At 41.0% G+C, this 26,654-nt stretch overlaps 1 protein-coding gene and 1 long non-coding RNA gene across 5 annotated transcripts in view; one reads left to right on the top strand and one right to left on the bottom strand.

Moving 5' to 3' along the window:
- The window catches only part of FBXL7 (F-box and leucine rich repeat protein 7), a 381,373-nt gene that overhangs the window by 96,695 nt on the left and 258,024 nt on the right, over positions 1 to 26,654 (top strand). The window contains exon 2 of the mRNA XM_077772105.1: positions 9,872 to 9,961. Coding sequence (XP_077628231.1) covers positions 9,872 to 9,961 — 90 coding nt within the window. The remainder of the gene's footprint in view (positions 1 to 9,871; positions 9,962 to 26,654) is intronic.
- LOC144238318 (uncharacterized) overlaps positions 1,461 to 26,654 on the bottom strand; it is a 65,445-nt gene continuing 40,251 nt past the window's right edge. For 2 of the 4 annotated variants that reach the window (XR_013337073.1, XR_013337083.1), the window contains exon 5: positions 25,313 to 25,505. This is a non-coding gene — a long non-coding RNA (uncharacterized LOC144238318). Of the gene's footprint in view, positions 1,532 to 10,732; positions 11,115 to 25,312; positions 25,506 to 26,654 lie in introns of those variants that run through there. The other 2 variants (XR_013337079.1, XR_013337076.1) reach the window with 2 other exon arrangements.

Here is a 26,654-nt window from a genome sequence, read left to right as displayed (position 1 = left end):
TATTTATTTTTGAAAGACAGAGAGAGCATGAGTGCGGGAGGAGCAGAGAGGGAGACACAGAATCCGAGGCAGGCTCCAGGCTCTGAGCTGTCAGCACAGAGCCTGATGCAAGGCTTGAACTCATGAACCGCGAGATCATGACCTGAGCTGAAGTCAGATGCTTGCCAGACTGAGCCACCCAGGTGCCCCCTGCCCCTTTTTCTTTATCACAGCTTCCAGCAGGCATACAGATATGGTGGGTTTTAAGAGATTTTTCTTTAAGCATGCCTTCTTTCTTCCCCCAAGATAAAGAATGACAGGGTGTGCAGCGAGCGATTGCTGATCAACTTAGATGTCTATTTAATTCTTCCTCTGTTTAGCCCTTGGCGTCTAAGCTAACACTACTTCAGTGATTCGTTCTCCTTCAGGGTCATGTGTGGTTAAGCCCCAGGCTCGCGTTTCACATCGTGGTTTCGCTTGTGTGATTTGGCAGTGGGACGCCCCTCTGCCCTGAATTACTTGAGGCACAAGCTCTTGCCTTTCCTAGAGAGAGAGTGTGGACGGTCTGCATCTGGGGAGAAGGAGGAGCCCCCAAATGTGAAGTCAGAGCCTCAAAGGCCTTCCAAAGGCAGAGCTTCTGCCGCAGGTGTGTGTTTGGATTCCCAAAGCCCTTTCTGTGTCTGCTGTGTTAGCATCTGTGCTGTGGGCTGGTTTTCTGCTCCGGATTCATCGCTGCTCGAGGCGGCAGCCATCCAGCCCTGCCTGGAGGTAACACAACCCGCCCCACATCTCTGCCTGGCTATCCGTTCCTGGGGACGAGGCAGGCTTACAAAGGGCTCTCCGGGTGCTGCTGACTCAGCAGCAGGGGCAGCCCGTTTTTCTCTCCTGGAAGAACTCTGTGTACTCTGTTCGCCTACTCCAGCCACAGCTCTCGGGATCTGATTTCGGCTGGAAACAACATGCACCAGAAGTTTGTAAGTCAAAAACCACAAGCAGTCAAAGCCAGCACCCTGTCATTGCAGCACTGCCTACAATGGCCAAAGGAAGAGTAGGTAGACAAAGGCCCACCGCCAACAGATAAATAAATAAATAAATAGATATGCACACTGAAATATTATTCAGCCATAAAAAGGGATGAATTACAGGGCACCTGGATGGCTCAGTTGGTTAAGCGTCCGACTTCAGCTCAGGTCATGATTGCATGGTTCGTGGGTTCGAGCCCTCTGTCGGGCTCTGTGCTGGCAGCTCAGAGCCTGGAGCCTGCTTCGGATTCTGTGTCTCCCTCTCTCTCTGCCCGTCTCCCGCTTGCTGTGTGTCTCTCAAAATAAAATAAAAGATATAAAAAAATTAAAATTACAGACTCATGCTAAAACCCGAATGGACCTTGAAAAACTGAAATAAGCCAGACACAAAAGGACAAATATTATATTATTCCCCTTAGATAATGTATCCAGAATAGGCTAACTCACCCAGAGAGAGAAAGCAGATCAGAGGTTACCAGTAGCCGGGGGAGGGTGGAGTGGGGACTTCTTGCTTCCTGGACGTAGGATTTCTGTGTCAGGTGATGACAAATTTTGGAAATAGTGGTGATTGTTCAACATCATGAAGGTAAATAATGCCATTACACTGTACACTTGAAAATAGTTAAATTTCCTGGCAAATTTTATGTTGTACCTATTTTTCATGTAGTTAAAGAATGCCCCCACTCTGAACCAGATTTTGTGTTTGAGTGGACATTGCCTCTCTTAACAATGAGACAAATGCTAGAAGTGTCCTTGGCTTTTCTTAGGCTGAATCTAAACTTATAAGAATGGCAGCCTCTTAGCAGGAAGGGACCGGCACACCTCCTGGGCATGAAGCAGGTGCTCATTTAACAGTCTTGTTTTCTAGCCCTGCCCTGCACTGCCAGCACAGTAGTGATGTCAGTATCCTGCTACTCAGCCCTGAGATCAGTTGCTAGGTGCTTTGGGAAACTGGAGTAAGGAAAATACCAGTTAGGACATTAAATGGCTTGACATGAAAAGATAACCAGGACTGACATTTGCCCTTCTACTTCCTTTCCTTTCTTCGTCTTATCTTCTTCATCTCCTGTTCTGGTTTTCGCCAGAGGAGAAGCAAATACAGAGGGCACCATTGACTGTTTTTTCCTCTTAATAAAATAAAACCAGAACGTTTAGGATTCGATCCCTCATTTCCCTCTACTTCAAGATTTCTGACTCTGGAGACTTCCCCTGTTACATCTCTCTCTCCCCTGTGGTTCGAAAGAAGTAATATACTTTCATGATACCAGTTTCTTTTCCAAACCCTGTATGCGCCTGGATTAAGTGCCAGATCACTCCTTGAGATAACTAATATTGTTACTCTGTATGTACAGACACTTGAACTGTGGATCAAAGAAGATAAGAAATTATCTCAAAATAACAATCAGGAAAATAACAGTGAATTCAACATACAAATAGGCCCCACTGCTCCTGTGATCTAATTCTGAGATACTGAAAAAAATTCTCTTTCATTTGGTGTACACATTTAGTATTTAACCCAGGCTTTCAGGGTGTGCCAACAGCAGCTTGAAAACAAGGTACCTGAGAGGGACAGGAAATGTAACAGGGTAAGGCTCCCGTGTGGGCCCACTTGCGGGTTTGTGGATTTCATATCCAAAGTCTGTGGCTGAAACCCACAGGAATGAAGTCAATGCATATAATGTGGAAGTTCTATAAGGAATCAATTTTGCAGGTAATTTCTTGGACTCTCTTAAGAATGTTCCAAATCGTAGGATCCGTTGGTTCATTTTTTGGTCATGTATTGATTGATCTTTTCTATTTTACCCTTTGCCTTCCTCGTGTTATCAGTAAATCACAGCGGGATGCCTGACTGTCTTGTTTTAAATACCAGCATTTATAAAATCAGCCTGGGTACTGGGAAGGAAAAGAGAGAAGCAGCTTAGTTTTGCAGGTTTTACGTATGGGAATTTTAAAATTAAGAGACTTAAAATCACTCTTTACGGTAGGATCCCCATTTAATGAACATGGTCTTTCTCCTCAAACACTCTGGAAACCTGGCACGCTCTAGCAGAAGGAATGCATGGCTGGAAGAGACTAGCATTTTCTTCTGCTAACATCCCCGGATTAACAGTGTGTCCCAGCTGATCTGGGTAATCAGTCAGCTGACTAGTGTCTCTATACTATGACTGAGGGTTATATGTATATATATTAATCTGTTACAAATAACATTGACCAACCTCAGTGCATTCGTTAGTCTTCACTTCCTTTGGTGTGTATTTGTATTTGATGCCTAGATGTTTGTTCAACTGTCCTCATGTTTGGGCCTTTAGCCCAATTGGGAGGACATTAAATAAAATGTAACATTGTACTTTACCAAATCTAACAGGCATAGTTCTGATAGGCCCATAACCCCTCATGAGGGTTTTGGCCATTAGTCAAATAAACAAACTTTCATGTAGTTACATAAAGCAGTCAGATAGAGAGCAGAATTATCAGCCTTGCTCATACCCGGGGATTTTTGCCAGCTATATAAGTATGTATAATTTAATTTACATGCATGTATAATATTTACTATTATATATCCATATAATGGTATAATAATAATTAGTGTTTTAAATTTCACTTCCTGTTTCCTGATACAAATTAGACTGTAATAAATGGGTCAGCACTAAACAATCACAAGGTGGGCTCTTGACAGCCATGGACGTGATCAAATGCTTTACCAGCCAGATCCCATTCATTCCTCCTAGCCAAGTCCCCAAACACTGAAGGGTGGATACAATCCCCATTTATAGTAGAGGAAATGGGCAGTGTTTTTGTTTGTTTGTTTGTGTTTATCCCCACTTTATGGATAAAAACAATGAATGTTTGAGAATTTGATTTTCTCCTGGACATGTTGCTTGGAACTGGTAGATAATGGAATTTAAACTCTTGTGGTCTGAGACTTATGGACAGTTTTATGTGTTCAACTTGGCCACGGTATAGACAGCAGTTGTTCAACCAAACGCTGTCTGAAGGTAAGAAATGTAGGACGATCTTTCTAAGACCATAGCTTGGCTTACAGGAACGTTGTTACACTTCCAATTTCTATTTTTGACTATCAGGAGACACATAGGACCTCCTTCATTTCTTCTTGAGTTCCTCCTGTAACATTTCTTCTGTAAGTTTCCCACCCCGAAACACACCTTTTTCCTGAACTCACTGGGAAGTTGGTTACGTTTCCAGAAGCAAGGTAGAAACAAAGAGCATATTAATAGCATCCAAAATATGAACTTATTCTAAGGTTTGTGGAGTATTTCCTAAGTGCTGTATCTGGGTTATTTTTATTGAATCCTTAGAACAGCCCTATGAGGCAGGGATTGATCATCTCCATCCTGTTTTGAGCTGGAAAAAAAAAACCAAACTAAAGCATGGGGGGTTATTAATTTGCCCAACACTAGTAAATTACAAATCCACATATGAGATTTGCCATTTACAGACTCTTCTCCAGTCTACATGAAAGCTGCGAAACCATATTTAATACAAGATTATATATAGTTGATGCTCACTATTTGTGAATTCCATATTGCAAATTTGCCTACTTGCTGAAATTTATTTGCAACCTCCAAATCAATACTCAACATGCTTTCATGGTCATTTGCGGACATGAAGAGAGTGAGGAAATTTGAGTCTCCCAACATGTGTGTCCTAAGCTAGGGATGAACAAAGAATGCCTGTCTTCTTATTTTAGCTCTCCTACTGAAAATAAATGTCTTTTTTTGCAGTCTTATTTACCAGCACATTTTTTTTTATTTTTGTGCATTTTTTGTGGTCTCACCATCTAAACTGGCAGAAGCCTGATCCTGTCTTTCTCCGAGAAGCAGTGATCCTGCATTGTCAGTTCATTGTTTGCAGTGACTTTATAGAACATAACTACCATGAATAACAAGAATGGACTGCATTTCTTTCTCTATGATCCTGCTTTCCTTAATTAGTTAATTTGTAAAATACTCAGCGTTTTACTATCAAAGGACATATATTCTCAAAGGGACAAAAATTGGTTCTTGGTGGCGGAGAGTGAGAACTCCATTTAACATAAAAAGCAGAGATATATATGCAGTGTGTAAAAGATGTCTAGTGCATTTGTGGTGTGACAATATCTTTTGGGGGTAATTAGGAGAAAAGTCGAAAAAGTTTCCTTGGGGGGAGGGCAGTAATGAAAAAGTGTTTGTAAAACATAGCCACAGGGTACAGTCAATATGTGATGAAGAAAATATTTACTAGACTACACAGCACAGTATATATAGCTGTTATTGTTAATATCATTGATAATATTATTTGTTTACTTAGCCCCTTCCCTTTTTTTTTTTTAAATATTTTTATTTATTTCTAGGAGAGAGACAGCATGAGCAGGGGACGGGCTGAGAGAGGGAGATACAGATTCTGAAATAGGCTCCAGGCTCTGAGCTGGCAGTCAGCACAGAGCCCGACGCGGGGCTTGAACCCACGAACCGCGAGATCATGACCTAAGCGAAAGTCGGACGCTTAACCGACTAAGCCACCCAGGCGCCCCAACCCCTTCCCTTTCTTTATAGACCAGCATTTCTTAAATTGGAGTTTGTGGTCCCCTGAAGGGTCTGCATTCTGTTTTCAGACCTGTCTGAGGTTTTCCTCTGGAATTTATTTTACTTTGGGCTTTCATTTTGATGACAGGCATAAAAATAATAAATCGTTGTATACTGGTTCCCCTTTATGGATGAGTCCTGCCACAAGATTTCATTGTCCTAGTTTACGCCTGGCTTTTAAGGTAGGAGTTCAATTTCAATACTTAGGGGCCAATAAGGAATAAAAGAGGAGCAGACTTAAAGATCATGAGTAAAACAGTCATACCGAGCAAAGGCCCAGTGACGTGCCATCCTGTTCTGGGGGGAAAACTCCCGATTTCGGATGGAGGAAAGTGGTGCACAGCTGAGCCCTCACATGGCCCCGGGGGAACATGGGCATGCCCATACCCAGAGAACATTCGCTGTAACAGCCGATACTCTATTTACATTTTGAAAGGCAATTTAATCTCTGCAAAATAACATCATCTGCCACATTAAATTAATGCTGTTATTTTGAATTTTATGGGCCTTCTTGTTTTTCTGTTCAATTTGTTACTTTGTTTTGGTCTTATCGTTGACATCAGAGTTAAAGATATGGAGTTTATTTCTAGCTTTCCGTTTGTACATTGCTAAATAACAATATAAAAATAATTTAAGTCTCCGTTAGTGGTGGGCAATAATGCTTTTTACCTTATCAAAGGGCGTATTGGCATTACTCGGGTTTGAGGAGTACTGTAAGGGACTCCTAGAATCATAGATTATTCAAGCTGCTAGCAATCACCTAGTCCAACCATCCCTCTTACCACATGTGGACACTGAGCCTCCTGGGGGAGAAATGAGTGTCCAAGGTAAAAATCGGGGAGGGGCTGACTGAGGTCAGAGACTGCGTCAGCAAACTTCAAACTACATGTCCCATCCAACGTGTCAGCTCCTTCCAAAGGTGGATCATGGCGGAAAAATGGCAGCAATTGCCAGGAAACACAAAAATGGGCTAGACACAAACTAATGGAGAGTTATGTGTTGCCTTAGCTAGCTCTCAGGGAGGAAGATGTGAAATGGGCCGGGACGACTGGAATGACAGACTTGTTTCAGAGTTAGGAACCACAGTGAACAACCGGCTGTGCTGAAAGGACCCAACAGCCTTTTGACTTCCCCACTCAGGTGATATCACCCATGAGCTTGGCTTGTTCCTTTACCCTCAACATTCACAAACAAATCCCTGAAGTTCTTTTTTAAAAATTCTTTTTTTAATGCATATTTATTTTTGAGACAGAGAGAGACAGAGTGTGAGTGGGGGAGAGGCAGAGAGAGAGGGAGACACAGAATCCAAAGCAGGCTTCAGGCTCTGAGCTGTCAGCACAGAGCCCGACGCGGGGCTAGAACTCATGGATGGTGAGATCATGATTTGAGCCAAAGTCGTAGCTCAACCGACTGAGCTACCCAGGTGCTCCACCAATCCCTGAAGCTATTTTTTTAAATTTTTTATTTTTGAGAGACAGAGAGAGACAGAGTACGGGAGGTGGCGGGGCGTACAGAGAGAGAGGGAGACACAGAATCTGAAGTAGGCTTCAGGCTCTGAGCTGTCAGCACAGAGCCCGAGGCAGGGCTCAAACTCACAAACTGCTAGATCATGACCCGAGACTAAGTCAGACACTTAACCTACTGAGCCACCCAGGTGCCCTGCAAATCCCTGAAGCTCTGAAGCTCGTAGGTTGAAGTGCATTTGTACTTTTCTACTCTGTCTTTAGACGTAACTGCGCTCCGTGAAACTGGGGCACGTAACAAAGGGAATGTTTCTCAGCTGCATGTAAGAGTTTTGATCCTAACTCGTGAAGCAAGAAGAGTGCATTTGTGATAGAACTGGATGGTCATTACATTGTCATACATATGACAAATCACCACAAACTTCAGAGCAGCTGAATGAAGATACATTTATTATCTGACAGTTTCCTGGGGATGGAATTCTGGGCAAGGATCGGCTGGGAGCTTTGCTCAGGGCCTCGCAGAGATGTAATCAAGACACTGGCTCATCTGAGGCTTGGGTTCTCTTTCATGCTCATGCGGGTGTTGGCCAAATTCATTTCCCTTGCAGCAGGAGAACTTAACAGCTGCTCGCTTCTTTGGGGCCAGTGGGTAGAGTCTCTTTTTCTAGACTCTTGGAAAGAGCTTACCTATTTAGGACAGGCCCACCTAAGATAATCTCCCTTTTGATTAAAGTCAACTGATTGGGGAATTTAATTGCATCTGCAAACCCCCCTCATATTTGCCATATTCTGTTGCTTAGAGGTTACAGCTTCTACTCATCCTCAAGGATAATTACACTTGGTAATCACGGGAACAGATTACCAAGGACATGGGCACCACCTTGGCCTGTTTCAGTTGCTACAACAAACTATCATAAGGGTGCCTGGGTGGCTCAGTCCATTAAGCTACTGACTCTTGATTTCATCTCAGATCATGATCTCACAGCTCCTGGTTTGGAGCCCGGAGTCTTGATTTCGGCTCAGGTCATGATCTCATCGCTCATGAGTTTGAGTCCCGCAACGGGCTCGGCGTTGACAGTATGAAGCCTGCTTGGGATTCTCTGCCTCCCTTTCTCTGTCCCTCCCCGCTTGTGCTCTCTCACTCTTTCAAAATATGTAAATAAACTTTATTTACAAAATATCATACACTAGTGGTTTATAACAACAGAAACTTAGTTCTTACAGTTCTAGGGGCTGATAAGCCCAAGATTGAGGTGTCTGGTAAGAGCCTTCTCATGGTTCACAGATGCCGATCTTTTTCCTGTGTCTTCATAGGGTGGAAAGACCAAGGGAACTGGCTGACGTCTCTTCTAATCCCATTCGTGGGGGCTCCACCCTCATGATCTAATCCCCTTCCACAGGTGCCACCTCCTAATCCCATCCCATTGGGGATTAGGTTTTAAGATGAATTGGTGGTGGGGGGTGGGGGGGAGATCCATTCCATCTGTAGCAGGTACCATGGGAGTTTTCTTAGAATTCTGTTCACTGCCAGTCACTGGCACGCACTTCATGAGGCTGTGAGTAAGGTTCGTATTTTCAGACTTTCGTGTGATGTTTTGAGAATGTTTAGCACTATCAATATATGTATTCATATTAAAAGGTAGAAGAACAGGGGCGCCTGGGTGGCTCAGCCAGTTAAGCATCCGACTTCGACTCAGGGCATGATCTCACGATTCATGGGCTTGAGCCCCACGTTGGGCTCTCTGTCAGCCCAGAGTCGGCTTCAGATTCTCTGTCTCCCTCTCTCTCTGCCCCTTCCCTGCTCGCTCTCTCTCTCTTTCTCAAAAATAAATAAACATTTAAAAAATTTGAATAATAGAAACTCAGGTGTCAGCTAACCTATATTATTCACACCAGGGTTTTTCAACCTTGGTGGTCATTCTTTCTTGTGGGGGCTGTTCGTGTGTTGTGAGATGTTTGGCAGTATCCTTGGCCTCTACCTACGAGGTGTTAGTAGCACTCCCTGCCCAGTTGTGACAACTAAAAATGGTACCAGATGTTGCCAAATGTCCCCTTGAGGGAAAAAGCACCCCTAGTTGATAACTACTGCATTAGATAAATACATGCTTTTGGTTTGTTTGTTTTTTTAAAGAAAAATGACATTAAAAGAGGGGATTTGGTTTTTAAGATGACACAACTACTGGGGCACCTGTGTGGCTTAGTCTGTTAAGCGTCCGACTTCGGCTCAGGTCATGATCACACAGTCGGTGAGTTTGAGCCCCGCATTGGGCTCTGTATAGTACTGATGGCTCAGAGCCTGGAGCCTGCTTCATACTCTGTATCTCCCTCACTCTCTGCGCCTCCCCCGCTTGTGCTTTGCCTCTCTTGCTCTCAAAAAGAAATAAACATTAAAAAACAGAGATGACACAACTATTTGGAGCTAGAAGGCTCTTACTATTTAGGTAATGCCTCATTCTTAGATGTGCTTTTGTCCTTTGCTGGGAAACGTATGGTTTATAGTTGCAAATAAAAAATTAATACTGTGGATGTGTTTCCCACATGTCCTTACTTATTCACGTGCATGCCATAATGAGATTACGTTATCATATGTTTTATAATCTTGTCTGAGTTTATAGTCAAGCCATACTATAATAGGGCTTTAGTTCCACTCTTACGTGGGTCAGATATTTAATGCATAAGGCAAGAAACCTAATAAACTCCGTTCTTGGTATTATGGCTCCTTTCTTGGAATCAAGTGATACGGCTTGGTATGGCACGAAGTGGAAGGCATGGTTCAGTTCTGAAATCACAAAACTCAAAAGCTGCTCATTCCTGTTTTCTCTAGGCAAAGGCAGCTCAAGCATCTCATCCGACGTGAGTTCAAGTACAGATCACACGCCGACCCAAGCCCAGAAGAATGTGGCTACCAGTGAAGGTAGGCATCTGGTCTTCATTATCTCTCTCCCTGTGTTCACAGTGCTGGCTATTTTTGGAAGACAAATAAAATGTGTGAGTCGCAGTTCTGTTCTACTGAGTGGGAGCATATGAGATTCTTAAAAATGAGAAGGCAGAGCGTTTCCCAAGTTTCTTTTTTCGCTGCTCTGCTGCTGTGACCAGTAAAGGGGTGCTGATAGGATTTAAGTGTCTCAGTTCTAAGGCAAATGCTGTTATTTTGTGAAAATAGAATGGGCTGACTTTGGGGGAGCCTTCGTGATGTTATAGATCTTGTTTTTTAGCGTGCAAAACACTATGATTGTCAAATTCTTGTGCTGTAGTTAGTTGAAAGTTCCTGGAAGAGATTTCAAAATCAGCATACTTGGAATTCAGGATTTTGACAGTGGAAGTCACAGTCATGTGATTTGTAGGATTTGAACTAACCAAAATGTAGTAATAGGAAAAGAGATTTGTTTGATTATGGAAAGAATACGTGTAAAGTCCTGCCTCTCAGGACAAAGGTTGGTTCCAGTGATATTCTTATACAGAATTTGACTGTATGTACTAATACATGTTGGAATTAATTGCTTTGCACAGTCTGGAGACTTCTGTGTTATCTCTTGAGTGTGGAAATAACTGTTTCTACGGTAGTTTGTTAGCAGCAGGTTGACTCAGTTCTGGAATTAGTTGTTTTTATTTTAATGTGAAACACAATTAGGTGAGCTTTTTTTTTTTTTTCTGAAGAAGAGTTCTTTCTAAATTAATTGTGGAATGCAGGTCAAGGTAAGACATCTATGAGGTGTTCGCTGATTTTTATGATGATCTGTGCAGCCTGCTTTCGTGAAGTGTGCAGGGTGTAATTTGAGGCTTAACTTAAGCTGTGGACGCATGACCTGATGTGGGTCCTCGGTGCCTGGTTGCTTCTGATGTGCATGAATGATGATGGCTCGGCTCTGCTGTGCATGTCTTCTCTTGGGTATTCTTTGACTTGTTGTGTTTCAAATGATTGATGTATAGAGAGATTTTATAACGGGTTATATTCCCTGGTGTTTAATGCCTTCGGGTTGTTTTACCAACATTGTAAGGTGAACAGATTGGGGTGTTCTTCTCAGAGCAGCAAAGCACCAGGTAGAAATCCAATTCTAATTTTCTGCCTGTTAATTCAAATATGCGCATTAGGTCATTCTTGAAATTCAATTAAGGTAATGTGCAAGTCAAGTAAATTGATTCTAGACATTTGCTTTTGAGGCCTCCATTCTTAGGAGCCTGAGTGGAAATCACCTCAATATAACTTATTTAGGGTCCTAATCAAAAAATCTACGTTTTGTAAGGTGATCACTTCTTTCCACCATGATTACAATTAATTTTGTCATAGTCATAATTTGGCTAATTTGAGTGGCTGTGAAAATAGAAAGTTAAGAGCGTGTTGATAATTCCTCTGTGTTTCTGTCTCCAGATTTAAGTTCTCCCATAATTTTTTTCCTTTTTCATAAATGGAAACTACAAAACTGTATGGGCCATGTTGCAAGGGGTGGGGGAGGGGACTGTGGGGCTTCACCGTTAAAAATGTCTGCGTTTTATGCTTAAAAAAAAAAAACCTACTCTATAGGGATTTAAAAGTTTCATTTTATTCTGCCTTTTCCTTAGGAAGATTCTTTTGATGCAGGTCCAGCCAGTGTTTTATATATTTTTGTCACAATGCGTTTTCTACCATTCTGAGGGTAAATTCAGGAGAAAAATGGGAAAATATGATGTTCATATGAAACAATTTTTAGCAACAGGGCTAAATTAATAGTACTTTTTTCCCAACTGTTAAGCGACAGAACCCATCCCTATGAAAGATGCTGTTCATGTTTTGCACATCTGCAAAATTAAGTGCTTTTTCCTATTTCTATGTGTGAATCTGTTATGCCACTGTTTTTTACTCAGTGAAACTAAAAAAAATATTTTGAGATGAATTCAGTGTGGGTACGACTTATAATTAAAATGTATTTTAGGGAGGTTTGCTGCAGAGTGGTCTCCTTATCAGCCTGGTCTTTCAAGATGGAAACACGGCTGTAATGCTGATTTTCTCAAAGCACAGGTGGCAGAGTCTGATCCACCTTTCAGGATTAGGGTATCACATTCTCTGACCTCCACAGGGTGGATTTCCCCAATGGTACACATGTTTCCTCCGACTAGAAAGCACCTCGTAACCACTGTGTGCAGTGTGCTGGCAATGACCGACACAGAGACTGGACACTAGTTTCTTACACGTGCTACAGAGGAGCCAATTAATAAATGCTTCTCTGATTCTCTTCCTACCATTTATAGAACTGTGTTTCGCCTTCGTTGTCAGCTTGGGTGAGTGGTGCATCTGGCTTTCCATAAGCGGTTTGACTATTGTCATTTCCTTCTTTTCTTGGATCCTCTTAAGATTTTTTTCCTCTGAATTGAACAATATCCTCTTCATGAAATACAGGCAGGATTGTCAGTTTAAAGGTCTGAGTGATAGTGGTTTCTGAAAATGAGGCATGTGGTGAAGGACCATATTGGTTTCCTGTAGCCTTTGAAAGCCGTGGCCATACTGGTGAAAGCTGGGTTGGAAGGCTATTTGGAGCAGAGTTGCACCTCTCCCTATTGGGCTGGTTGGGGAAGGTATCATGTCAATTTCCCCGCCTGTGTGGGGGGTGTGTGCGCGCAGGCGCCTTTGTGCCCAGCCTCCACCAGACAGCGAACGGCAGAGTCATAGACTCCTTCTGGGAAGCATGTAGGTAACCGTGGGGTGCATGCTGGCTCATGAACTGAGGATGTGGGCGCTGAAGAGAGGGAAGGGCACTCACATAACATGCACTAACCTGGGGCTGGCGGTGGGGATGGTCACTGACTGTGACAGACCCGAGGGACTTACTGGGGAGATGACAGTGTTCTAAAATCGGATCGTGGTGCAAGTTGCACAACACGGCCCAATACTAGAAATCACTGAAGCATACACACAACAGGGGGTTGGGAGTCACAGCTGCTGCGTGACCTGCAGACTTTCATCTAAATCATGACGAGCTAGTCTTTGCAAATGCCGCCTCCCACCTCTGGGAAGAAGTCCTGAACAGTGGTGAGAAGATCCCTCAGGAGCAGGGGTCTTGGCCATCCAGAGTGCAGGGCTGCTGGCCAAAGATGTCTCCTGAGATGCTCTGGCCTTGGGACCAGAACTGCCGAGAAGGCATCGTAAGAGGTCCCTGGATGAGCAGTGTCTACAGCCCAGAGCATGGTCAGAGCGGACTCCTCCGAGACAAACTCTCCTGGGAAGTTCTGTAAGACCTGAGAGATGATAGACCCACAAGTTTCTCAAAACTTTTCTTTTCTTTTTTAAGCTTTTCCTGGAGAATCCCTAACCTCAGCTTAGATTTATGATTTGAGCACACCAAGCCTGATGGTTGAGACATTGTCACATTTACCGACTCCAATAAGTTTAAGGACTTAGGCCCTTGCTGTCTACCTGTTGTTCCCACTCATCCGCTTTGGGTTATAAGGCTGTTTTCCTACACACGGTGGGCACAAACAGTGATACGATTTGGTTTTACTCCAACAGACAACGGTATTTTTTTACCTAAATGGTAGCGCTCCATTTCAGAATCTCCTGCAAAAGCTTCCTGTGTCTTAATTTTGTGACTCTAAAGCCACACCCCTATTAAGGAATTGGCAGCCTGCAGTGCTTTCTCCTTGATGAATGGTATAGGCTTTCTTTAAAGCCCATTATATTTCATGTGACAGTTTAAGTTCCTGATTTCCTGACACCATAGGGGGTTTGGGTTCAAGTGTAGAAAGCTGGAAACGTTCCATTTTCCCCAACAAAATCTGCATTCCAGCTTCATAAGCCACAGCTTAATTCTTTCCAGTTGTGTTGCTATTCTTTTTCCTACACTTTTTTTTCAGTCTTTCACATCCACGGGTGTTCTCTGTTGTCCTGGAAGGAATGGCCTTTGACTTTCAGCTGTGAAAGTCACGTCCAGCCCATGATTGTAATAGAGCACATGGATCATGAAGAAGCTTCCTAGGAATAGTGAGCTGAGCTGGGCCTTCTTTCTCAGATCAGGGTTATGACGATATGGTTTTAATGGTGGCATTTCAACAACTCAGACGTCCCTTGAGCTGGAGGAAGGTGACACAGTTTAGTTCAAAGGCCAAATGTAATTGACCAAGGAAGAGTCAGCTTTATCCAGCTGCTCGCTAAACATATTGAAGTTCAGATATTGAACTCGCTGACAACACAATTTATAGGTGTGATGGCTTATGAATGTCGTTATCAAGCCAGCCAAATATGGAATCATAGGGTTTTTAGAGCTACAAAGCTTTGGCAATTTTCTGATCTAATATACTCGTTTTACAAAGAAATCCCTGTGGCACAGAGAAATAAAGAGATTTGTTCAATATTACACACCTAATAAATTGTTGAGCAGGAGTTTGACACAGTATTGTTTTGGTGAGAGATGGTCAAATCAGGAAAAAGCCTAACCTTTGAAAAAGTCGCTGCTTTCTAAGTGTGAAGCTATTTAATTCTGTTTTGTCCATCTGTTGGCTTCTTCCTGTCTTGAGCTGGTTGCTGAACTGAGACAGGCTGTTCATAAGAGGTTGAGAAAGATTGAGTTCAAATAGATCAGTACTTCCAGTAGGAGGAGAGGATCTCCTTGAAGTGGTAAGAAGGTCTCAAGCTATGGATGTAGGTTGACTTCTCACCTGGACATGGAAACACTACCTTTAAGTTACTTCATGGTTATAAAATAGCATTTCAAAAAATTTACTTAATATTGTTTTGTGAAATTTTCCACTTAACTCCCTGAAGGAAATTAATTTTCAAATGTTTCATTTGCACTATGAGTGAAATGAGTTGCTGTATCAAGAATTTGTGGTGATATTCTTTCCCTGGTACCTAAAATCACCTGTTTATTTATACAGTCATGGGTTCACATGTTTTCAGTGCCCAGACTAGACCGATTCTAAAGGGAGTTTGTTTGAAAATGCCCAGGAATCTGGCTTTGTGTTATTCACTTTGTCTTCCTTATATTATCTTCTTTCTACTTGAGTATACTTCTCAAACAAAATCCACGTGAGTTACTCAGGAAGAGAAAGATGATACTTTTAATTCAAGGTAGATTCCATTTCCCTAAAAGCCCATCAACAAATTCAACAAATGTTGTGGGGACACATATTACTTCATGTTGCTCCGATTGCTTTCATCATTATTCAACTGCGTCATTGTCACATTGCTCTTGAGAATGGGGTGGAAATGTTTTCATTTGGCAGATGACAACAGGGTAACTGGGAAGGGATCAGTGTGGCCCAGAGTCATGGGAATTTAGTAAAAGACAAAGATCCTTATAAGCACTCTGTTCTGAATACGATTTATTCTCAGTGCTTGTTTTGTAATGGTCAAGTAGAATTACTAAGAATTTCATGCTAAGCATTTTTATGGATTTCTATCAAAATATATTTTGGAAGTCCTTGTGAGAAGTACCTTTTCAAATGCTGATCCATGATTGTGTCTAGATTGTCAGTATCATGCATGGAAACACTTTTGTGGTCTGTGTATAGTCTAGAAGTTTACTTTAAATTCTTAGTTGTTGGAAGCGAAAGTCAATATTCCAAGCTGCCTTTATACGAAACTGTTGAAAGGTTAATTTACAGGTTATCATAACTGTGTCCTTAACACACTGCATCAGACAGACTTAGGGTTTGAAATTGGTATTGAAGTTAATCATGATATAGGATCTGTAGTGCATACAATATAAAAGTACTGATACTGACTAGTCACATTGCTTTTTGTTACTTTAAAATCAAGCCATGTATTCCTTAATTGGAAATTTACACAGGTGAAAGATACCAATCTTAGAGCCTGTGCCTTGGAAGACTGGAATTATGCCTTGAAGTAGTGTACTACATGCAATCAAATGAAACTCAATCCATGACACAAGAGAAAAATAGAGTAGAAATATATGATGTAGGCAGAGGAATAAAGAGTAAAAAAGTGGAGAAAGAAAATGGCATTTAAAAAAGTCTCTTTAAAAATAGATATAAAATGGCATCTCTTTAAACTGGGAGGGTGGTTGGGGGACCCTACGGGAGGGAGAGATTCCAAAGTCAGAAATGTGGTATTAGTAGCTTTTACTCCATGTATGAAGAAGGTAATGACTGATTATTATAAAGATTTGTTTTGCCTTCAAAAAATTAACACTAGAACTCCCCTATGACCCAGCAATAGCACTGCTAGGAAATTACCCAAGGGATACAGAAGTGCTGATGCATAGGAGCATATATACCCCAATGTTCACAGCAGCACTCTCAACAATAGCCGAAACATGGAAAGAGCCTAAGTGTCCATCAACTGACGAATGGATCAAGAAGATGTGGTTTATCTATACCATGGAATACTACATGGCAATGAGAAAGAATGGAATCTGGCCATGTGTAGCAACATGGATGGAACTTGAGGGTGTTATGCTGAGCAAAATAAGTCAGACAGAGAAGTACAGCTACCATATGTTGGCACATATAAGAGGATTAGGAGGAACTTAATGGAGGACCGTGGGAGAGAAGAAGGGGGGAAATAGTGGGGGAGAGGGAGGGAGGCAAACCATGAGAGACTCTTGAATGATGAGAACAAACTGAGGACTGATGGGGGTGGGGAGGGAGGGGAAGGGAGGTGATGGGCATGGAGGAGGGCACTTGTGGGGATGAGCACTGGGTGTTATATGGAAACCAACTTGACAATAAACTATTAAAAAATTAAATTTCAAACCTAACTATTTCTGAAAATTTCAGAATCATTTAGGAGAAACTTACAAGGCTTTTAGCCATTGAAGCTTAATGTGGGTAATTAAATCAGCAACTCACTGTTTCATGACCAAGTTTCCTCCATTGTTTAATAACCACTGCCTAATTGTAAGTTAGGTGACTTTTGCAAAACTCACCAATTACATTGGATAATTTGAGCATATTATAGATTGAGTGTGCCTGATTTAATGAAGAAGTCAAATTTGCACTTGAGGATAAGTTTAAGCAGTGGAAAACTCATCAGCTTGGTATCCACAAAATTGTTATGTAAGCCTAAGAATGTACAGTGAAATCCCAAATAACATCTCAGACTCAAGAGCTAAGTTTAATTTCTTAGGGGAATTATCTTCCAAAATGAATCATCCAGAATGGCAAAAATGTCATTTAATAGTCTTAAAAGGAAATTAGATTTCTGTGTGTGTGTGTGTGTGTGTGTGTGTGTTTAAGGACATCTTAAAGTAATACTTGAGACATCCAGAGTCTGCCAATGCTTTTATGTAGGGTTAGGAGAGGGAACATTAGATCGTTAGCATTCTAATCCCATGTGTAAAATTATTCTATATTTTTCTGTCACCTACATTCTGTCATTTTCAAAAAACACTCAATAAATAATTGATATATTTCAACTATAGACGTTCTGGTTCATCTAACTACAGCCAAGTATATTTGCAATGAAGGCTTGGATCATATCTAAGGTATCTTATCAGTAATGTCAGTTACTTAATTCAATGAAAATTTATTAAAGGATGTAATCTAGGTTCAAGTGCATTTGTTTAGACACTTATGGAGAGAATTCAAAATGCATGTTAGTCACAAGTTGGTGGCACAGAGAATGATCCCTACCCTCAGATGTATTTTCTTTTCCCTGACGAATTTTCAAAATTAATTTGGGGTTTCATTTAATGGATTTAGGTGGGGATCAACCCTGCAGATCCGGAGTCCTCATCATTCTCTACTGCCTTACATAGGCGTCTTCCACAATATTGCTGTTAGGTCTTGGCTCCTGAAGGAATTTGATGTTATGGCAAGACCCACCATGGCGAGAACCTTAGCAATTACTGGGAGAATAAACACTATGCATCAGTCCAGTAGTAACTCAGGGTGGCATCAGCTTGTGTCCTGACAAGTGGCCTGAAGCAGTGCTGTCGTTGATGAGGAAGGGAGAGAGGCATGGGTTGGAGTAATTGGGAAAGGCATCATGGCAGCCTGGGGGCATGGCTTCCCCTGTGTGGACAGGATGGTGGGAGGGCAGAGAGGAACATACAGCATGGTGTGTAACGCAGGGAGGGGTTTGGAAAAAGCCATCTGGATTCACGTGGGGAAAAAACGGAGGCTTCTAAAGAGACCTCTCCCTGACAACATTGAATATATTCCCAAAGTGCTTTGAACATCCAGTCTTTCGCTAAAATATTTATTTACAGAGTGACTGAACATTCTTCGTACTAGGTTTTCGATGGACACCATATAATTGGAAATGTCAGTGACAAAGAGGCCGTCGCTCTATGACATTTTATACCCACCGCCTTTCTTTGGGTCATTTGGAGGGTTTTACGCTACAAGGCTGACTTCTGAGCTCATGTAAGCCAAAAAGGGCATATGGAAGGGGGTGGGGACCAACATTTTAGAAAGAATAACCTGACATTGGAAATATTTGCCCTTTACAGTCCTGGACACAGCCTGACCTTAAAAATCAGGTTAACACGTCTGTTTATTTCCTCTTGGACTAGGAAATAACTTCCTGAGGATAAACTAACTTCCTCAGGAAGTCCCAGACTTCCCAAGGCTGTTAGCTGATTAACAAATAATGAGAGAAAAGCACTTTAGCTGTAAAGTGTGTTTCTTTATATCCTAAATACTTATAAAATGTAGAAAATCCCCATTTTGGAGAGAATAATATACAAGTAGTTTAAATATTCTTTGTGCTCAGTAAGAGGTGATTGAGGAATTGTTATAAGGTGTGCAGTCTGTGGGAAACAGGTAGTAATATAGTTTATAATTATAAATGGAGCTGGGAAACTTCTGGTGCTTATCCTTGCTACCACCTTCCTGGGTGGGGTGGGCTGCCTGCTACGCTGAAGGACAGTTGTGCTCCAAGTAACTGTATGTGTTTCCTGATGTGGGCTTCAGAAAACCAGATTTCTCTGCACACTGGAGAGATTTTGAGCGCCAAAGGAAGGGGACACAGTGGGTATCCGGGGGATCGAAGAGGGGACGGATGGGAAGACGGGATGGTGAGGCTGGGAAGATGTTCTAACATCTTGGGTGGTAGTCGCTCCCAAGCTGGCCCCTTGCTATGCCCCTAAAAATCTCTACCAAACTCACAAAGTGCTTGGAGGGAGAGGATTTCCTATAGCAATCAGTGGAGGGCTGAATTTTGAGACTAGTTGCTGACTTTTCTTGTAGTCATTTGACTTAGGCAGATAAGACAAATGCAAACTGATGAAGAATCCATCAGTTAACACTCCCTTACTATTATAGTTTGTACACATTTAAGCATTCTATTGTGCTTATATTCTGTTCCGCATAATGATACTCTATATAACATATTTACTTATGCAATTTATATTAACTTTTCTCTTTTAAGTCTGATTATGAACTCACATTGTCCCAATTATTAATAATTATTATTCTCTGCTTGATGCCTGATTTTTTACAGCTTCTGTGGAAAACCTTTAAGCATCTCCTTTGCCCTTCCAGCACTGACCTTCGGCTGTAAAACCACCCTTGCTTTCTGCCCATGAAGAATGTTGCAGGTCCATTTGTTGCCTCAAATACAGAATCAATTGTGGCCAGTGGGTCTTTGTTTTTAATGGAGAAAGATATTCAAGACGTAAATCTGGGAGTGAAGCAAAGGACTTCTGTGCTGTGGGCTCACTTTTAATAAAGTTAGAACTTGAGGACATGTATCTTTAAGGTTCTAGTACACATCGATTTTATCAGTTTACAATATATTGTTATGAATTCCTGCGCTACACTTAGATCCTAATACTATGAAATTTCATTTGCCACTAAGACTTTCTACGATTTAGCAACCATAGACTTCTGTTGGGTCCTCCCTATCAGATCTTCAGATATGCCCAGACATGCCTTATCCATAGCAGTGACAAGTAATAGGCTACATACAGCTCAATCAAGAGATCCATTGCCTGAAAGTTTTGTGTATGCTTTCAGCTGATATCTGTATAGGGTCATTCCTGCAATTGCTTGAACTCCTTTGAGGAAGGAACTGTGTTTGCCCAGGGGCTACCACAGAGACTTCCATACAGTAAGTATTTGAGAAATGTTTATTAAATGAATGCATGGGTCCTTAGAAGGAAAAGCCCTCCAGAGTAGTTTTTCCAACTATAATCATAAAGACCATGACATCAAAATCTGTGCAGATCCAAGGGAATATAGGAGAGGTAGTTACTTTTTAGGAAAAAGAAGAGTGCTATTCCTTAGGAAAACTTGAGGCATATCATAGGAATGTTTACCATCGTTGGCTTTTAGTTGCCTTTTGTGTTAAGGAAACAAACAACTTCTGTTAAGCAGAATAGACATTCCAGAAGGAGGATGAAATGGAAGATATTTCTGGTTTCTCTGTTTTCATTTGTTTCAACATTCTTAAACCAACCATCAAACAAGGCTTGTCGTCTATTGAATATTAGCTCTATAAATAACCAGTTTATATCAGGAAGTTTTTCTTAACATTTTAGGTCACCAAATGAGATAAACTTAGAAAGACAGAATTGTAGAGCTGCTCAGCCTCTGTACCTCCATTTCAAGGACAGAGGAAAAATGTTCTTTACCCCCTAACCAATTAAATGTCATTAAAACACTTTTTAATCTTTTCTCACCTCGATGCGTTGAATTATTTCAATTCTTCACTTTCCGATATCTCAAAGTATCAAATTAGAGCATGTGGTCTTTTAACTGATGAAATTGGACAAGTAAGTTTCATTTTATTGGCACAAAATTTGGCTGAATTGAGTAGTTAATAAATGTGTCCAGGTATTTTTTTGGGGGGTGGGGAGGAGGTTCACTGATTTGTTATAAAGAAATGTTAGGAAAAGCATTCCTAAAGGAGAAAATAATATTGTTCTCTCCCTTTTTAAAAAGAATTATCTTAGAACCAACCTTGACCTCAGATTATCTTTTGCAAGCTATACTCTATTTCAGAGAAGGTGGTAAACTGTAAAGTTGATGTTTTGTTTAGCCGGGTTGGAACTGGTCAGTATAGGATTAGGGAATTGTTTCATTCAATTTCAGACATTTAGAAAGAGCTACTTCTGGTAATGGATACATTTGGAAAATGAAATAGGAAGTTGAACTCTCCATTTAATATGAATGGGGGGGGGAAGGCTGTGAAACAAAAATTTTATAACTTTTTTTTTACTCCCCATTTATGGGTGACATAAGTTGCTTAGCCTTAATTTTCTTCTCTGTGAACCAGGAATAATAATGTTCTCTACTTCACTCTCTTGGTTATGCAGATGAAATTTAAAAACTATATGCAGTGTGAGTCACTGTGCCTATTAGCTGGTTTAGTGTCATCAGCTTACCCACAACCACTATATGTGACTTCCATATTCTACCTTGCTCAGGAACAGGAAGACATTTGTATGGAAAAATCACCCTTAGATGAATTCAGCATAATTCCAGTGGAAACCCCAATAAGATTTTCATTTTGAAACTTGACCAAACTGTACTTTCTTTACCTGGAGGAATAAATCCAGCATCTTATAAGTATGCGCCACATGCGGACATTGAATTCAATTCAATTATGTATATATGACAGTATGTATGTTGAATTACTTAGTATGTTGAACTCATTTGTTGAGTGAATACATGTACACAGGAGGATATCCAGGAAAATTTTGGAAACGAGTAATGAGAGTAACATTTCCTTAGTGTCGTGAAAATATATTATACATGTACAAGTATTTAAGAAGTGTGGTATGGTAGAGCTTGGTGTCATGGAACTGAGAGTTCAGGGGAGACTTAGTTATATATATGGGAATTTAAGGTATGATAAAGATGACATTATAAATGAATAAAGGGGATAAGCCTGTCAGTAGATCCTAACAGGAAAATCAGCTTCTCATTTTAAATAAAAGGAACACGGACAACCTAATGTGTTCCTGGTGCCAAAATAAATTCTGGATGGGTGAAAGATTTAAATGTTCAATTTAAACATAGACGAATGGTTTTACGATCTCAAGGTAGAAGAACCTTTTAAAGCATGAAAACTGAAGTTGTCATAAAGCTCAAGAAGGCCACCAGCAGATGCATGGGTTCATGCATGATCTAGTGGGTAGAAAAAGATCTTTCCATTGTCAAATATGTTTGTCTTTTCATTAAGCAAAGTTCAACACAGGTCTCTTTTTTATTGCTGAACATCTCGAAGCTGTTGACGTGTTAATGTATGTTGTTAATTTTCAAGTGGTGTATTTTATTTCACAAACTTACTTTTATCCTTACCACCGGGAAATGCTGATACTTGTCAATCAAGAGCCTTAAAATATGTGGACACACTTTGACCTAGGAATTTCACACTAGGAAATCACCTTAAAAATCTGGATTTTAATTGTAGATATATGCTTCTTAATTTTTATGATGTAAAAACATTGGTAAAGTATTTCATTGAGGCATCTATATGTCCAAGTTCTGTTGGGGTATTAAAAACAGCATCAAAGACAGCATTTGGGGAAACTATTTATGAAAAATGCATATTATAAAGCAGAATTTCCTATAGAATCCCACAAATAGGATTATATTTAAAGAGGAAAAAGACTTAGGAGACTGGTTTCCAGATGTTATGAGTCGTTATCACTGAGTGACAGAATTAGAATTATAGACTATTTTTATTTTGTACTTTCCAATATTGTCTAACTTCCTGTGTTGAAGAGGTAATTTTTAGAAAATTCAAGTTGGTTCCTTTTTAGTTGTTTTTGGAGTGTGATATAACCAAAATTCAGTAATTTGATTTTTTCACAACTGATTAAGATTTATGGATAAAAATTGACCCTCCTGTTTCCTATCCCAGACACTCCCATATGCATTCAGCACCATTCTGTGCAGCAATTGCTTGGCTTCATGATGTTCTTTATAATCAATTTTAAAAGACTTTTCCTTTTCTTAAAACTGCTATTAGTTGAATGTACTTCCAACAGAACTTTTCTCTTTTCTATGCATGTAAAGAATAAGTTTCCGGTATATGGCATGTATTTTGATTCATTCTGTATTCATTTACTCAGTGTGATATTTCCACTCATCAAAATTTACTGAATGCCAGGTTTGTGCTGGGGGGATGGGGACTCCTTGGTGAGCCAGACACAGACCTGACCTTCTGGAATTTTTCATCTTATGGACACATAGGTATTATAGAAACTTAAAAATAAATTACGTTCTAAGAATGCATTCTTCAGTACATGCCTAGAAATAAAAACTGACGCTGAGATCTGAAGATGAGCAGGAATTAGCAAAGTGAATGTCTGGGTGAACATTTGTATGTTGGGAGGCATGATGGTGGGGAGAGTGGAGTCCTGGTTATCAGTTATTGTATAACAAATTACAACAATGCATTAGTTTCCTGTTGCTGCTGTAACAAATTACCAGTAATGTAGTGGCTTAATGTAACACAAATCTATTATCTCACACTTCCTAAGGTCAGAAGCTCTAAATAAGTCTCTTAGGACTAAATACATGGTGTTGGTGGGGCTGTGTTTCTTCTGGAGGCTCTAGGGGAGAGCCCATTCCTTGCTTTTTCTGTCTTGGTTCATGGTCTCTTCATCATCAAAGCCAACATCATAGCATTTTCAAATCTGTCTCTGACTCTGATCCTTCTGCTTCCCTCTTATAAGGAATACTTTGGGCCCACCCAGCTATTTCAGGATCCCATGATCTTTAACTTAATCCATCTCAAGATCCATCTCAAGATCCTTAACTTAATCACATCTGCACAGTGCCTTTTACTTACCATGGAGTAACGGTCCAAGTTTCTGGGGATTAGAACATGGACATCTTTAGGGAAGCCATTATTCTGTGTTTGATATTTACTTACTTAAAACAATAACCATTTTATAATATCTCACACTTTCTTTTTTCCAAAGAGAAATTTGGGTAGGGCTTGGCTAGAATTCTTCTGCTCCATATGGCATGGTTCAAGGTCACTGCTGGTACTTTGCTGGTGGATAGGCTGGTCTAAAAGGTCAACGCTGTGCCTGTACCTTGCCAATGAGGGCTGGACTGTAGACTGGAGAGCCTACAGGTGACCTCTCTAGTAGGACAGTTTCAGGGTAACTGTACCCCTTACATGGTTACTCAGAGTTCTAGAAAGAGTTTTTCAAGAGACATGAAATGGAAGCTGCCAGTTTCCTGAGGCTTGGGTTTGGAAATTAGCATAGAATAATATATGATTATTGTATTAAGCACACCATTATAGAAGCACTCACATTTGGCAGGGGGGCATTGACTCCACCATTTCATGTGTGAATGTTGCTGTATATGCAGCTATTTTTAATCAGTAGGGTGGATGGGTAGTGGTGCAGGATTCCATGAAGAGGGATGAGCATGTGGGAAAGCCTTGGACCTGGCAAGAGCTTAGGGCTTCTCTGAACAATGGCTCGTGTGTATTTGCAACACATGATGCAGGAGAGATGGTGCTGGATGAGGAAGCAGGGCCAATTTTTGTAGGACCTTCTAGACCACGTATATGTTATGGGTTTATTCTGAGAGAAGGAAGAGCCCCTGAGGACTTTGAGCAGGGACAGATCTGCTGTGGCTCCTGTGTGACCTTAAGAGTGGGCAGTGAGGGAAGCCCATGAGAAGTCAGTTGTGCACTGGGTCAGAGGTAACAGTACTTGGGAATAGTAGAGTTCAGACTCATTTTCCACCGCACTTTCTAGTAGCTTATGACAGAGGAGTGGTAAAGGGAGGTCAGGGATAGTCTGTGAACTGTGCCTATCTCAAGGTCCTACAGAAATTGAGAGGGATTAAGGTCCTTTAGAATAATTTGGTGTACTCCAGCATCCAAAGGGGGTGAGCATGGGCTTGGATTTTATGTCTGTTGTTTTTTTTACTTTTATTTTTTCCCTTCATTTTTGTTGCATTTTCACATTCATATGAATTGGAGATTTGAAGAAAAATCCTGGTCTTTCCAACTCATACATTGAGAAGTACCCTTCCTAGAGTCCTAGAACACAGTGTCTCATCTTGGCACGTATGACATCTTTCCTTTGCACCTCTCTTGGGGGCCTGGGGCTCTCCTCATGGAGAACACCTCTCACCGCATGTGCTGGATTTCTTAGGCTGAACGCATGTGGCTGCTTTGCCCTTGTAATCTGTGACTGCTGAGGACTGGGGTACAGCGATTTTGTAAGAGTCTGTGAAAGTCCCCGATACGGCTGCTCTTCCGTCGCATCTTGTCAGTATTTATCTGTCACCCTTGCATTTTAGAATTAAGTGCTCTCTGGTTGCATTAGCCGTGTGAGACTTCTTGCTCGCAGTGACGGGGGCTGATTGTGGTTGGCACATGTTAGAAAAAATAGATTCAAACAAGGAATCATTTAAAAATTAATATGTAGGCTGTAAATGTTTTCTTTAACTCAAAACATGTCCATTCGTTCCTAGTCTTTTGAAGTGAGGTTCAAAACCTTCTGTTTGACTGTGTGGCTACTGATTGTAATTCTGCAGTGTTTTTTCTCGAGTGGATCACAGAGCAGCGGAGCCTTTATGGTTGTTAGTTCCGTCGCCTTTACCTATGGCAGGATGAAACGTACTTTTATTGTCTCAAAAATAAGAGATCTGATAGAGAGAATTGGGAGGCATACAATAGAAGTCACGGAATCAGAGAAGCCACAGACTTGCAGTTAGAAATAGTGCATTTTCATTATGGTAAATGGAGAAAGGAGCAGAAGTGGTTCATTTTTGTTAAGTATTGAATGCATGGATGACACAGCTTTCTATCTTGGCAGAGAAAAGAGATGGGTATGAAGGCTCTCTCAGCTCCTCAAATGTTCTAATTCTCATTCTGCTAATAAAAGAACATCTGATAAATTTAGATACTCTTTACTGATGGTTTTATATCTCAGAAATCAGAAAAAATAATGATGGAGAAGCTTGTAAAATAAGAAAAATTAAAAATGAAATTCAGACTATATAATTGACATTATCGCCTGTGAGGAAAAATTGGAACTGGTGTGAATAGATCTCTTAGGAGCTCAGATTCTAAAGCCCATTTCAAATGGATAAAGACAGCCGTAGCATCAAGGGGAAAGTATTATCAAACCTTTAGAAATAGCATCAGTAGGAGGAGCATTGTAAATGAACGGAGATGGAGAAAAATGAAAAAGCAGAAAACCGCACAAAGGCATGCTATTTAGAGTTATGTAATAAGTTGAAGCTGGGGGCGCCTGGGTGGCTCAGTTGGTGAAGCATCTGACTTTGGCTCAGGTCATGATCTTGCAGTTTGTGTGTTCGAGCCCCACATCGGGTTCTGTGCTGACAGCTCAGAGCCTGGAGCCTGTTTCAGATTCTGTGTCTCCCTCTCTCTGTCTCAAAAATAAATAAACAAAAAAAAAAAAAAAGAAAGAAAGAAAAAGAAAAGAATAAAGAAGGTGACGCAGGAAGCAAGCCAAAGAAAGCATCAGGCAATGATAGCCGACAGCGGCATTGAACAGCTGATCTAGGGAAGACAGAGTGACATGGATGCTGGAAAATAGCAAGGAGCGTGTCTTCAGAAATACTGAAAGGCAGAAATGAGAATAACCGGGAATCACTCTCAGTGCTTCCTATGTGCCAGGCATGGTTCTAAGTGCATACATGCATGAACTCTTTGAAGCACGGCACTGACGAGGCAGGTACTATTATTATAACCATCTTAGAAGTGAGAGGCAGAGAGCATACAT

Source organism: Crocuta crocuta, unplaced genomic scaffold, assembly GCF_008692635.1.
Source record: "Crocuta crocuta isolate KB4526 unplaced genomic scaffold, BGI_CrCroc_1.0 scaffold51, whole genome shotgun sequence".
NCBI lineage: Eukaryota > Metazoa > Chordata > Mammalia > Carnivora > Hyaenidae > Crocuta > Crocuta crocuta.
Note: the sequence above shows the minus strand (reverse complement) of the source record. Positions and strands in the feature narration are given on the sequence as shown.